This window comes from Microchirus variegatus (assembly GCF_963457635.1).
Source record: "Microchirus variegatus genome assembly, chromosome: 4".
NCBI classification, from domain to species: domain Eukaryota; kingdom Metazoa; phylum Chordata; class Actinopteri; order Pleuronectiformes; family Soleidae; genus Microchirus; species Microchirus variegatus.
In genome coordinates, this window is record NC_139805.1 from 19,170,688 (window position 1) to 19,183,656 (window position 12,969).

The 12,969-nt window shown below is 43.4% G+C and overlaps 1 protein-coding gene across 1 annotated transcript in view; it reads right to left on the reverse strand.

Moving 5' to 3' along the window:
* The window catches only part of dab1a (DAB adaptor protein 1a), a gene marked incomplete at both ends in the record, with an annotated part of 46,959 nt that overhangs the window by 5,397 nt on the left and 28,593 nt on the right, over nucleotides 1-12,969 (reverse strand). Inside the window, 9 exons of the mRNA XM_083888073.1 lie at nucleotides 43-191; nucleotides 1,224-1,419; nucleotides 1,983-2,389; nucleotides 4,725-4,821; nucleotides 4,956-5,018; nucleotides 10,355-10,408; nucleotides 11,739-11,801; nucleotides 12,311-12,349; nucleotides 12,718-12,837. Of these exons, the coding sequence (XP_083744199.1) occupies nucleotides 43-191; nucleotides 1,224-1,419; nucleotides 1,983-2,389; nucleotides 4,725-4,821; nucleotides 4,956-5,018; nucleotides 10,355-10,408; nucleotides 11,739-11,801; nucleotides 12,311-12,349; nucleotides 12,718-12,837 (1,188 nt within the window). The remainder of the gene's footprint in view (nucleotides 1-42; nucleotides 192-1,223; nucleotides 1,420-1,982; nucleotides 2,390-4,724; nucleotides 4,822-4,955; nucleotides 5,019-10,354; nucleotides 10,409-11,738; nucleotides 11,802-12,310; nucleotides 12,350-12,717; nucleotides 12,838-12,969) is intronic.

A 12,969-nucleotide genomic window follows, 5' to 3' on the forward strand; every position in this document is an offset into this window, starting at 1 on the left:
ACACACACACACACACACACACACACACACACACACACTTACAGCATCTTCCTCTCCACTGCGACTAGGGCTGCCCTCTGCTTCCCCGAATGAGTCGTCTGTGGGGGGGTCTGTGGCGTCGGTGGGGGGGTCACTGACATGGGAGGCTGAGGACTTGGAGGGAGAGCTCTGCCTGGGAGCCGGAGTGGGTGCTGTACAGGATGAGTTGAGTCAGACACATACAGTAAATACCATGTAAACATTCACATCGTCTTCAAAATCCAGTTGTTTTTTTTTTCGCCTCAAGAGTTGCGATTTGACCCGCGGCGCCATGACACGTTTTTGCAGCCTCACCTGAAACGAGGCAACTACTGAACGATACCACCTGTCAATCACACTGGCGTCCGCTCATATGTAACATACATTATCTGTTTTCATCTAAATGGGGACATAATGAACACAGTTAACATCATGTTGTATGGAAGAAGACCTGAATCTGGTGATTGAGACCAAAAAAGTATCTTACCAGAAAATGACTTTGGTATAAGTTAAAGTCCCCTTTTATACTTGAGTAAAAGTCTGTACTTTACTGTACTTAAGTATCAAAAGTAATTTTCTGATATAGAATATACTCATTAGTAATAACTAATTAGAAGTAAAAGCAAAAGTATTGGTTAGCCGCTCAGCTGACAGCTGAGAGTTGAAACACCTGATAGCGGAAACCTGGCGTCCGGAATGTACAACAGAAACGTAGACACAGGAGACCAGGAACCTCTGTGTCGGACACAGAAAACAACGAGCCGCTGGTGTGTTTTAAGTCCACGTGGAGCCGAAATATGCGGCTAACAGCTGAGCGGCTAATGGCTAACAGCTGAGCGGCTAACAGCTGAGCGGCTAACAGCTGGTGATGCTACAACTACAACTAGCAACAACAAAGAGGAATTACGCCACCAACTGTAAAAGAGTAAAAGTACACATTTTATTTAGGAAATGTAGTGGAGTAAAAGTTGTCAGAAATATAAATAACGAAGTATTTGTACTTTGTTAGATTATAACACTGACTAAATATATCAGGTGAGACGTAGGCTCATTTTCCCATAGACTTCCAATCAAATGGTTAATTTTCCAGCAGCGTCGCTCTCTGGTGGCTGACTGACTGTTACTTTTGTGCCACTTCACAGGCTTCACTTTTCAAACCGTGTACAGTTTTCAGTCAGATGTAACAGAACAGACCGAGTGCTTACGTGAGTTGGTGGATGGTGTCGTGGACGTGACTGGTGTCAGATTCATTTGTGAAATGTCAAAGTCGTCACAGTCGTCCGTGTCCTGGGCGGTGCCCACACGGCTGAAGTAAGTGCTGAATGCCTCTGAGGTTCCTGCTAAGTTGGGCTGTTCACCCTTCTTTAACGGCATGGCTGGAGGCTTCGCCAGCTGAAAATCCTGAGAAAAAGAGGCAACAGTTACTCATGTCAACACTCATTAAACACAGTAACCCGTCCTGTATTATTTTTAACTGTAAATGATGAATGAAATGCAGTCGAGCATCTCTGTGTTTTGTGTTGTGTGTGCTGTTTTTGTCCAACCTGAATTTACTTTTCTGTCTCTGTCAACAGTCAACAGTAGAGTTCTATGTCTCAGGGTTACCGGGTGAGAATTTTGGTAGAAACAAATTCTAAATGTAGTTTGGTCTCAACATCCTCCTCCTCCTTTGAGATAAAGTGTAAGTGACAAGTCAGGGTGCTGAGCATGTCGCTGATTTTTGTTCCCCTCCTCTCTCCCTTCATACATCCATCTAAAAAATAAATACAATGACCCAAAAAAAAAAACAAATGACGAGGAACAGGTAAGTCCTAGTTTCTCTGATTGATGCTGAATAATTAGCATTTATGAAACTTCATTTGCACAAGAACAGTGCCTTAGAAAAAAGGACAAGTTGGAAACTTTGCAATAAACATCATAAATCTGTTCCCACCAGAATATCTTCATGAATAAACTCTCCCCACCTTGAACATCTCCTTGGTCATCTTCTTCCCTCTGTCCTCATGCTGCGGACTCGATGACGCCGAAGGGGAAGGTGCCGCAGCGCTCGCTCCAGCGGCTGAGTGGCACTCGCCAGCTGGACTCACAGTTGTGACGGGGGTGAGAGTCTGGAACATGGCGGCGGGCAGTGTGCCCACTGGCTGGGCAGGGAGGTAGGCTGTGGGGGAGAAGGCTCCGGCTGCCATGGCTGCCCACTGCTGCTGGGTGGCAGGGAAGATGTTCGCCTGGCCCCAGATGAGAGGCTGGCCGCCTGGCAGCACCTGAGCTACTGGGCCGAGTGGAGACTGGACTCCAAAGGCCAACGGCGTCTGTGCAGCAAATGCCTGCTGGGACCAGTGGCCGGGGGGAACTGCTCCCATTGTCACATAACCTGTTGATAATCGATTAATTGGCTTTTTTTCATTATTAAAACACAATTAGCTTCTTAAATGTGAATATTTTCTTTGTTTCTTTGCTCCACATAACAAAGAAATCATTAAAACTGAACCATTTTGGTTTCTGGACAAAATTAGATTAGATTAAGATTAGATTAAGATTAGATTAAGATTAAGATTAAGATTAAGAACCCTTTAAGTCCCGCAAGGGGAAATTCAATTCTGCAGTGAGTTAGTGAACACACACAGCACACAGTGAGGTGTAGAACATGTAACCCAGCGCAGTGAGCTGCCATGCCAGTGAGCGGCGCTCGGGGAGCAGTGAAACAAGACATTTGATCGTAATTTCCTGGTTTGACAAACACTGATCAACATTTTTCAACATTTTCTGACATTTTATCGACTAAGATTAATCGATTACGAAAATAGTCGTTAGTTGCAGCTCTAAAAGAGTGGTTAAAATACTCATCATGCATATGCTCAACACTGCTTTTCCCTCTACACATACACACACACACAAAGAAAATCATCTATGCAACACCACAGAGTGCTGCCCTACTTCTTGCCTGCAGCTACTCGGTGTCTCTTAATAGTCACGGCAAACTCTTATAATCACCTCCAGAATGAGGCAGACTCATTATGAAAAGGCAGAGCAGAGCAGAGCTTAACACACACTCATTAAAGTCACTCAAAATCATCAGGAGAAGCTCATTATATGGCCCCCATTCTGAACTGGCATTAACAACCACCCTGAGTGATCCAATCACACCAGGTCTGAACGCTGCCAATCCGTCCTGACGTTCAGATCTGATCACACACAGAAAAAAAAACACGTTCAGAGATGGTTTAGTGACCACATTTCTGAGCTGCAGGAGCACAATTCATCCTCAGGAATCATTAGAGGTCAGCTAACATTCTCTGACTAGCTGCAGTTTGACTGTATTTTTACTCTAATCAGAGCCCACACACTGTAGCCACCGTCATAAGGTTAACTCTGATCAGTGCGTAAGTTCTTTTTCTAATGGTTAGAAACGTATTTTTACCAGTGTGAGTAGTAAGGCGGAACAATGAATTGCTTTCAAACTGAATAGCAATTTAAATTTTTCAACCTAATTAGCAATTTAATTTAATCCTGTACGTTACTGTTCTATACCAATTAAAAAATGTTATTCTTCCATTAGAACAGAAGTATACAAAACAGGTATGTAAATATAATATGTGCCATATAAGATAAGCCTGTCGTGACTATTTACATTGTAGATTCTCAGTGAAGGCATCAAAACTATGAATACACACATGGAATGATGTAGTAAACAAAAAAGTGTGAAATAACTCGCACTAAATATGTTTCATTCCTCAAAGTAGCCATCCTTTGTTTTGATTACTGCTTTGCACACTTTTGGCATTCTCTCGATGACCTTCATGAGGTCGTTACCTGAAATTTTTTTCCAAGAGTTCCCAGAGATGCTGAGCCCTCTTTGGCTCTTTTGTCCAAACTTTTGACTGGTAGTGTACGTATAAGTGAATCAAAACTGAAAATTAAATGTGTGCCAGAAAAATCACAATCAGATATTTCAGCCCATTCTATCAGCCCGAGAGAGTAGTGCTTTGTTTTGTTCAGCGACTCTCGTCTGTTTGTTATTTTGTCTCTTCCCACATCACTCAGGCAGATATGCAGACACTGAGACGTTGACATCAGACACGTACGTACAATCAAACTTGTTAAAATCATCATTTTATTCTATTGAACATCAGTGCGTATTTGAACATAGGGCAAAGAATGTGAATACCAGGTTCTGAACGAGGCACACACAACACACTTTGAATTCTCCCGTTTCTGGTCGTCATTTGTTACCAACAACAGAAGACGCTGACGCGAGTGTTGCTGCTCTCTGTTCTCACTGACTAATGCAGGAAGATGAGACAAACAAGACACAAACAGGGCTGAGAGAATGAAGTAAACAAAGAAAACCACATAGATCTCATAGGCCCTGTGCATACAAAGGATCCTTCAAACAATTATCCCAGCACGTTTTTATTATATTCTTCTGACCACCATTACAGCCACAAGTCAGCAGCATCAGAGAAGGCAAACTAATGATGCATGCGTTCCATATTCAACACAAAACCATCACCACCTTTCCTGCTCCTTCACCTCACCCTCACCTACATTTCAATTCTATTCCAGCCCCCTCGGTTTATCTCGACACATCTCCTCCTTTGACTAAAGCTCTACATCTCTTTTCCTTGACTCACTCTCCTCCTGCTGCGTTCGTCTCTCTTTATTGTGCAGCAACATTGTATTTCAGCAGAAAATGAGCGAGGTCCTACCTGAGGGCACTGACGCAGGATTGAACGAAGCAAACAGTTCTGTGGGAGGCTGCAGGCCCAGCGTGGGGTCAAGGGTGTTGGCTGGAGAGGCGGGAGTCTGTGTGGGTTGTGAGTGGACATTGGGGTTATGGAAGGGGAAAAAACAAAACAATAATAGAGACAGCTCAGTGGAAACACTGTTAAGGTTTTCAAAGATGCAAATCACAAACTGCGAGTACGACATCTGCTCACCGACGGAGAAGTGATGTCAGGTGGTGTGGACATGTCTCCAAAAATCTCTAATTGGTTGATATTCTGAGAAAGGGAGAAAGCACACGCTAACAGTCAGACACATAACACAACACTGGTTTACTGTGTTACAAATCTGTTATCGAGAGCGGTTTCCATCCCAGTGAAACATGCATCACACACCGCATGCAGCACAACAACAGCTCAGTAAAGTTGGTGGTACCTACCTGAGCACTGTGGCAGCAACACAGGTGAGGTTACAGAGCAGTGAGGAGAGATGGAATAATGAGATGAAATGATTGACAATGATGACACATAACTACTGTACCTAACAAGAGTTATTGCAATCTTTATCATGTGCTTCAGACAAACATATGCGACACTACAAACCCTGCGTCAATACTCCACCACTGTCTCTTCTGGACAAAGTCATGAATGTTCTCCTCTTACACAGGATATGTAGTTGTGACTCAGAGGTGAAAGCTATGAAAGAGTGCAGCCCTTCAATTTGATCTGAATTTCACTGTTCTCTTGTATCATTCTTTGTCCTCTCCCAAGCTCCCTGTGATCCTGCTCTTTAGTATCTTTCCCCCTCTTGCACATTTATAATACCTTTAGGCCAGTGCTGGCAAGTAAAGGAAACTATTTTTAGTCCATAGAGGAATTTAAGCCTTAAATAAAGTTGAGCTTTGCATAAATCACAAATGCAGATACGTTCTTTAAAAGATAATGAATTATACATTAGAATACCGTCCCTGTTGTTAGCTTGTGCAGGTCATACACCGGCCACATAATTATTAATAGATATATATGCATATCAGAAAATTGATCTGTGTGTGTGGCGTTACTGTTACAAATCTGTTAGTATTGTGAAGAGAGAAGGGAACAGTCTATAATGTGGACTATTGAATCTGCTGTAGCAGATAAACATCAGCTCAACAAGGTGATAAGCTTGATGCCAAGATACACGAAATGGAGCATCAACAGGGACCGATAACAGGGGTATACACGGGATTAAAGCCATGAAGCACACTTTTCTTTCACTAAAATACCCATAGTTGTTACTGTGATAGTGAATAACGAGAGACTTTGCTCATTGTCTTCATACAGAAACCACCAGCCCATGACGATCATAGACTTTCTCACCACTTTATGTTAACATGACTCTTTGTTCTTATGATGATGGAATGGCAGCTTCAGTTTGCTGTGATGAACGCCGCGTTATGAATTTATCAACGTGACCAGGACGACTTGGCGAGCAGAACTGGATGTTAGGTCACCTCCGACAGCCACTCTGACCTTTAACGTCTACGGCGTCTTTAAAGGATGAACACTTTGAGCTCGTGGACCACTTTTCCCAAAGCAAATCCTTCGTCCTCCATCCTTTCACACACACACACACACACACACACACACACACACACACACACACACACACACACACACACACATGCAGGTGTGGACGTGCAGGTGCACTGATACCATACAGCACGGGACTAGACTCTCATCCTATCTAAACCTGGTTACTATAGCAACTGCAAGATTGCATGTTTTATTCACAAGTGACATGGGTCAGGAGTTGGGGTGACTTACAACTAGAGGAGAACAAAAAGTGGTGCGGTGGTACACATGAGGACAGGTGATCCTCACAGAGTAGCTGATAGGTAACGTTGCGTCAAGGCCAGGATATCTCGACTAAAAGCCCATGAAAGCATGACGACAACAAAAGCACTGTGCTTTATGTTTGCAAAGCTCCTTACCTGAGTCACCATTCCCAGATCTATCAGATCTGCCACTGCCTGCTGTTGCTGCTGTGGTTCAGTTTGTTGTTGTTGTTGTTTAAGGGGTTGATTATGATTATGAAGATGATGCTGCTGCTGCTGCTGCTGATGATGATGATGATGGAGGTGGTGGGGGGTGACTTGATGATGTCCGTTCTGCAAGTGCAACCCCAGTGTTAGATGTCAGGTGGGATGAGAAGGTGCACACTCATATAAGCTGTTTCCCATACATACAAGAGAGAGTTAAGTGAGGTGAAATGAGGCTAAATTAGAACAGGAAATGAGATGATCTGCAGGTGATCTGAGTCACGTCACGACACCCACACACCCACACACACACACAGGTGTTTCTTTTCAGAGTGAGAGACGGAGTAAAGATTTAGAGAGATTTCAAGATCATCCCTACCTAAACTACAGTACTGAGCTGGGGTTTAAACCGCCTTCATGTTTCTGTAAAGCCTGCTCCCCTTGTGTCAAGAACCACAGTGTGAGACAAACGCAGGAGCAGGCAGACACAGACACCTGAGCTGCTTTAACCACCTGCTCCATGTCAAAGCAACAGCACCACATATGTTTCTCCTTTGCTCCTTCCTCACTTGCAGGATCCTGATCCCTTTACCGTTTCATTATTAAACAACAAAAAACAAGCTTGTGAACTCACTACTAACACGGATCGTCTGCGGAGCTAAAACACAACATATCTTTGATCAAAAATACAGAATAAATTGTGGTTCATCTACATCATCGTCATTCTCACTAACAATATGAAAAAGAAAACACACCCTCCGGCATCTTTTCAGCTGTAAAAGAATAGAACTCTGCCAGATCTTTCTCCTTCACTGGCACTGAAACACGCTGTGCAGATTGCTCTGGCGAAGCAGCATTTGTGTTTGGCGCACGACAATATCGCTGAGTATATTTTTTTTCCTTTGGATGAAATCGTGAAGTATCGCCGTCATTAAGGGATAGTGAAGAACAATAACAGCTTCTCCACTACTAATCCATTCTGGAAACACTGTCCATTTTTCTGCAGCTACTAAAATTTTAAATCTACCTGACAGATTGAAACATGCAGTATCTATTCTATACGCTCTCCCTCACTAAAAGCCTCTGCTCGTTCCTCTTGTTTTCCATCTTCACTCACTTTCTGTCCATACCTTCTCTCTCTCTTGCCCTGCCAAGTATCCCTCTGTGCCCATTAAAAGCTCTCGCAATCTCTTTGCCCGGCCCTTTATCTTCATCAGTGCAGCCACCGCCCATCAATTAGCCGTCTCTAGGGAAACAGTAACTACCTGTGCACATGTGTTCTGCATACAATTAGCGCAGCCCCTTTAATTAAAGCCACCTTGCTGACCCCCTGTCGTGTGACGGATCACAAAAAAACACCACACATTCACACACATGAGCCTATATTTTAATACAAACATTTCAAGTTTACGGCTAATTTATCATCATACATCACATTATATCTAATGTGTTTGACTGCCTGCGACTTCATTGTTAACCTTTACGTGTGCGAAGGTACTGCAGGCACAAAACCCCACTCTCTTTAGTTCTTACAGGGTCAAGGGCTCGATAGAATGAAATGATGTGTGTGTTTTATTGATTTCCCATCATTTTACGAGGGTGACAGAATAAACAACAGCAGGGATGGCTGCAGACAGCTGGAGACAGGAGGTCACATTTTCTGCCACTGATATCTTTTCATCTGAGTGTGTGTGTGTGTGTGTGTCATCTCTTTACACGTCTGTCATTCCTCCTGCTAAATTAAATGAACCAGGCAAGCAATGATATTAACTGTGAAGTTTGTGCAGCAGATAACAACTAAGTCGTTGTGAAGATGTGTCTTCGTATGTCATTTATAACCTTTTATATGTAATCTGCTGAATTGGTTTTATTGATTGTATTTACAGTGAATTGCCAGCTTTGCAGTGTTATTACATTGTAGTTCCCTAAATCGAAGATATTGCAGTCATTAGAAATGGATGATTTCTCCTGGAGGCTGATGTGAACATCAGCAGTCTACTCACATTTACAATTCAATGTGAATCCAGCATTTTGACATTTGGAAAAGAGAAGCTGAGAGATCAGCACAGCAGCAGCAGGTTTTTCTACCTTCTATAAGTCTGGATTTATCTTGAAATTGAATTATCTTTCAATTACAGCACAGGCTGGCTACCACAAACATAGTGTTAACTTTCTATTATCCCTTTATATCTCTGTGATCCAGGGTTAACATACTCCCCCTGACTGCCTGGAAAGCTGAAATGACTTGAATTTGCTGTATTTAAACCCCCGAATGGATGCCCGGTCCAGTTGGTTGCACAACAAGAGAGCGAAATATTGGATTTGTTCACATCCAGACACAAGCCAACATAAAAGCAATCCAAAAAAGCAGCATGGGTTGTGAGCTGGGTGAGGAGAAAACAGAAATACTATGGCGACTATAAGCTTCTTACCAAAGATTGGGAATAATATGCGGCCAAAAAACCGTGAGACTGATTCCCAGTGTACCAACAATTTTTTGAAGTTGGATTCAGACTACCAGGAGTGACATGGGGGGGAGTCCAGTTTTAGCGGCTTAGAGATACAAGAATCACTGAAGGTGGAATACACACAGAGATGGTGGGCTTAGGTTAGACTGAGCGAAAAGAGGAAATGTGTCGACACAGAAATATGGGACCGCAACATAGTTACTGTGAGTGTGAGGATTTTAGCAGATTAAATCAGGCAGCAATATAACTAGCATCTTTATAGGCAGATAAAGAGTAGCTGAGTTATAGTGCAACCTGACAGTGGTCAAGGTCATCTTTCATTATAACCACTGGCAGTACGAGCCAATAAAAAGAGCTTACACACAGAGTCTGGTTTCCATGATTTCAGAGGACATTATATTGACTTACATTTATATCCTGGAGCCTTCCTCTAACCTGAACCATAACTACGACTGTCCTAAACCTAACTCTAACCTCATCCTAACCATTTCAACGTTATGGGGACTTGCTTTTTTTCCCCATAATGTGACATGAGCGGTACCTGGAACACACACATACACACACACACACACACACACACACACTGCAAAGACACATGAACAAGGTGATAACCTGTTTCCTGATTCCCTGTGGTATCGTTCAAAACATGAGGCCATGCACATTTTCAGTCCACTGTATGATTTATATCCGTTAAAATAAAGTGACAGCACAGTTTGGGATGATGTCATGCCGGTCTTCACTGGATTCAGCGCTTGCAAAACCACAGCATGGCATGCTTCATTAAGTAAACTGGACATATGACACACACACATATAACATCCCAGTTAACGATAAGGAGCAGGCACCACGGAGGATGAGGAGAGCCACCACAGCTAAAGCAGTAGTGCAACACACTACACACAACAGCACTGGGTCCCAGCAAACCTCTCAGGGAGAAAAAAAAAAAATCACAAACACACTGGATCACTGTGTGGGAGATGAGGGATCGCTGCGAAATGGGAGCTTCACAAGGCTCCAAAAAGCCAGAGCCAGAGGGGAAAATGATTTACAGTCAAATGTGACAGCTGAGAGGTTTGTCTGAGAGGGGGGAGGCAGGCTGAGGAGGGGCAAACACACGGTCACTCACTGGGTGTCGCTTTGGGACATCATAGACCCCTTCCTTCTGCTGACTGGTGGGCACCTGTACAATCCACCAATAAAATCAGAACAGCCCAGAGAGAGCCTGTTACCTCTGGAAGAGGAACATTGCGGCACTGCGACACACTGGTTACCAACGTACAAGTCTGGAATCTAGCTCCTGGGGAATCAAATCAATCACTAGTGTGTGTGTGTGTGTGTGTGTGTGTGTGTGTGTGTGTGTGTGTGTGTGTGTGTGTGCGTATGTTAATCAGAATTAAAATCTGTGACAAACTCGTCTACTTGGCAATCGGTCTACACTGATGGTCCCTCTTTTCTTGCTCTCTGTCTAATAAAGAATGGATAAGGCTGCTTATCACACTCCCAGACATGTAATAACTCAGATTGTCACACACATGGAGACATGTAATATCCATGTCACACGGGCAGATAGATGTGACAGTGTGTGCAATGACAAGAAACAATGAGAACTGATAGCAAACTGCTGATATGTATTTTTATATATATATAAATATAAACTGTATATGAATCATGGGATTTCTGTGGGGCTTTTTTTTTCTCTCCCTCCTGAAATGACACAACATTTGAGATAAAGCTGTATCCCTCCCCAGATGGATCGCCTTAATCAGACTGTGTGGTGAATGAAAAACACAGCACTGATGAAGTATGTGGATATTTGTGGTCTCATTCTTTCTCATCGTCTCGATGCCTTGTTTACTCCTTCCACGTGTTTATTTCCAGAAACCATCTTTATTCATATGTTGGTTCCTCAGTGGCAGGGGTTTGGTTAAGGCTCACATTTCTTATAGCTTGTGTGTATGTGTGTGAGTGCGTGTTTGTGTGTGTGTGTGTGTTTGTGCATGCACCAGCACTATTTTCTATTCTCAATCCATTTTATTTAAAGATCAAACGTGAGGCTGGTGATTAATCTTTCTTCCCCCCCGCTTTCTTTCATCTCCTTGGGAAAAAAAGTGGGAGGGGAGGCGAGAAAAAGAGGAAGGGTCCGCCTTCCAAACAGGCCAGGAATAACCTCCACATCCCCTCCACGTACACAGTACCCTCCCCCTCTTTATCCCTTGGAGGTCTACCCATGCCTCTGAGGAGTGCACCCAGAGAAAGGCTTGTCTTCCCCAGGTTAACTAGCTTTAGCTGCCAAGGCCCCTGAGAGTGTTGGCTGGTTGTTCACCTCTGTATTTTATTATCTTGTGTTTACATTTTAACATTTAAAAACATGGGAAATGGAATTCATGAGAAAATATATCTGTCCCAAGATCTTTCTGGTATCTTAACCTCGATTGCTATAGTACAACGCAGACTTCGAGATGATGGCAACGTAAGTCAGACACAAGCAGAAAAGACAAGCTTGTGGATACCTGATAAATGCTCTCTTCTGATTGGTCGCGGATGGGCTCGTGTCCCGCCTCAAACACAATGTACTACAACGTCAGCAGCGGAGGGATGAGAGGAAAAAACAAGAGCAAGAGAGAAATTGGAAAATGAAGAAACTAAGAGGAAAAAGTGATGAAATTGTAAAGGACATGAATCAAAACAGCATTGTCAAAGGGTTCCAATTAAAGTTAGCAGTAGAAGATAGATAGATCCTGGTGACACATGGAGGACAATATCAGTAGCAAAAATATTACCACAGTAGCTGCGGAAATAAACACGGTTTCTTTCAACTTTCGGGGGTTGATCATGCACACCACGTGGCAGACACACACACACACACACACACAGATGCACGGCAACAGTTTCATCTCTTACTGTAGATGACTCCTCATTCACATCCACAGACATCTGAACCTCCAGACGGCACATAATACTGTGCTGTTACCACATAGGGACAAAACAGGGGGCTGCTGTCTCCCCACAGTGCACACAGAGAGGAGCAAGCTGACTGATTAGAAATGAAGCAACTGACAGCAGCAATGCAATTGGAAGTTACCTGGTAGACCGGGTCCTCCAGATCCTCCTCCAATATTGTCTGCCCATTGGCAGCGGCCAAAGGAAGAAGGCGGGAGAGATCGCAGAGGAGAGAAGACAGAAGAGAGGGAAGAAGCAGGGAGTTATGCCGGTGAAGTAGAAAGTGTAGGTGGAAAGCACAGCAAGACATGAAAGCCTCGTAGCATTTAGATCATCATTTTAGCAATCATCAGAGGAAGAGAGAGAGAGAGAGAAAGAGAAATTAATCAGAGTACAGGGCAGAAAAAAGGTGATATAAGCACAAAAGGCAAATGATGTTGGCAACTTCTTCTCTTATTCACTTGCTTTGATGTGTTTTCTTGACACGCTTGTCGAGAGTCTTTTAAAAGGAGCTCATCACACTTGTGGGAGAATAGAACAGAAGTGTACCTGGTAGACGGCCTGCTCACACTGCTTGTCCTTCTGGGCCTTCTTCTCCATCTCCTCCCTCTGCTTTATCTCGTAGATGAGCTGGAACAAGTCCCGCAGGTCCAGAATCACAGGCTCCGCCTTCAAGGACACGGGCACATTTTCCATCAACAAACTATACACACACACACACACACTAATTGATCACAAGTCACGTGCTGCAACCATGTCTGATTATTCCCGGTATATGTGGTGATTAATGTTGTGAAAACC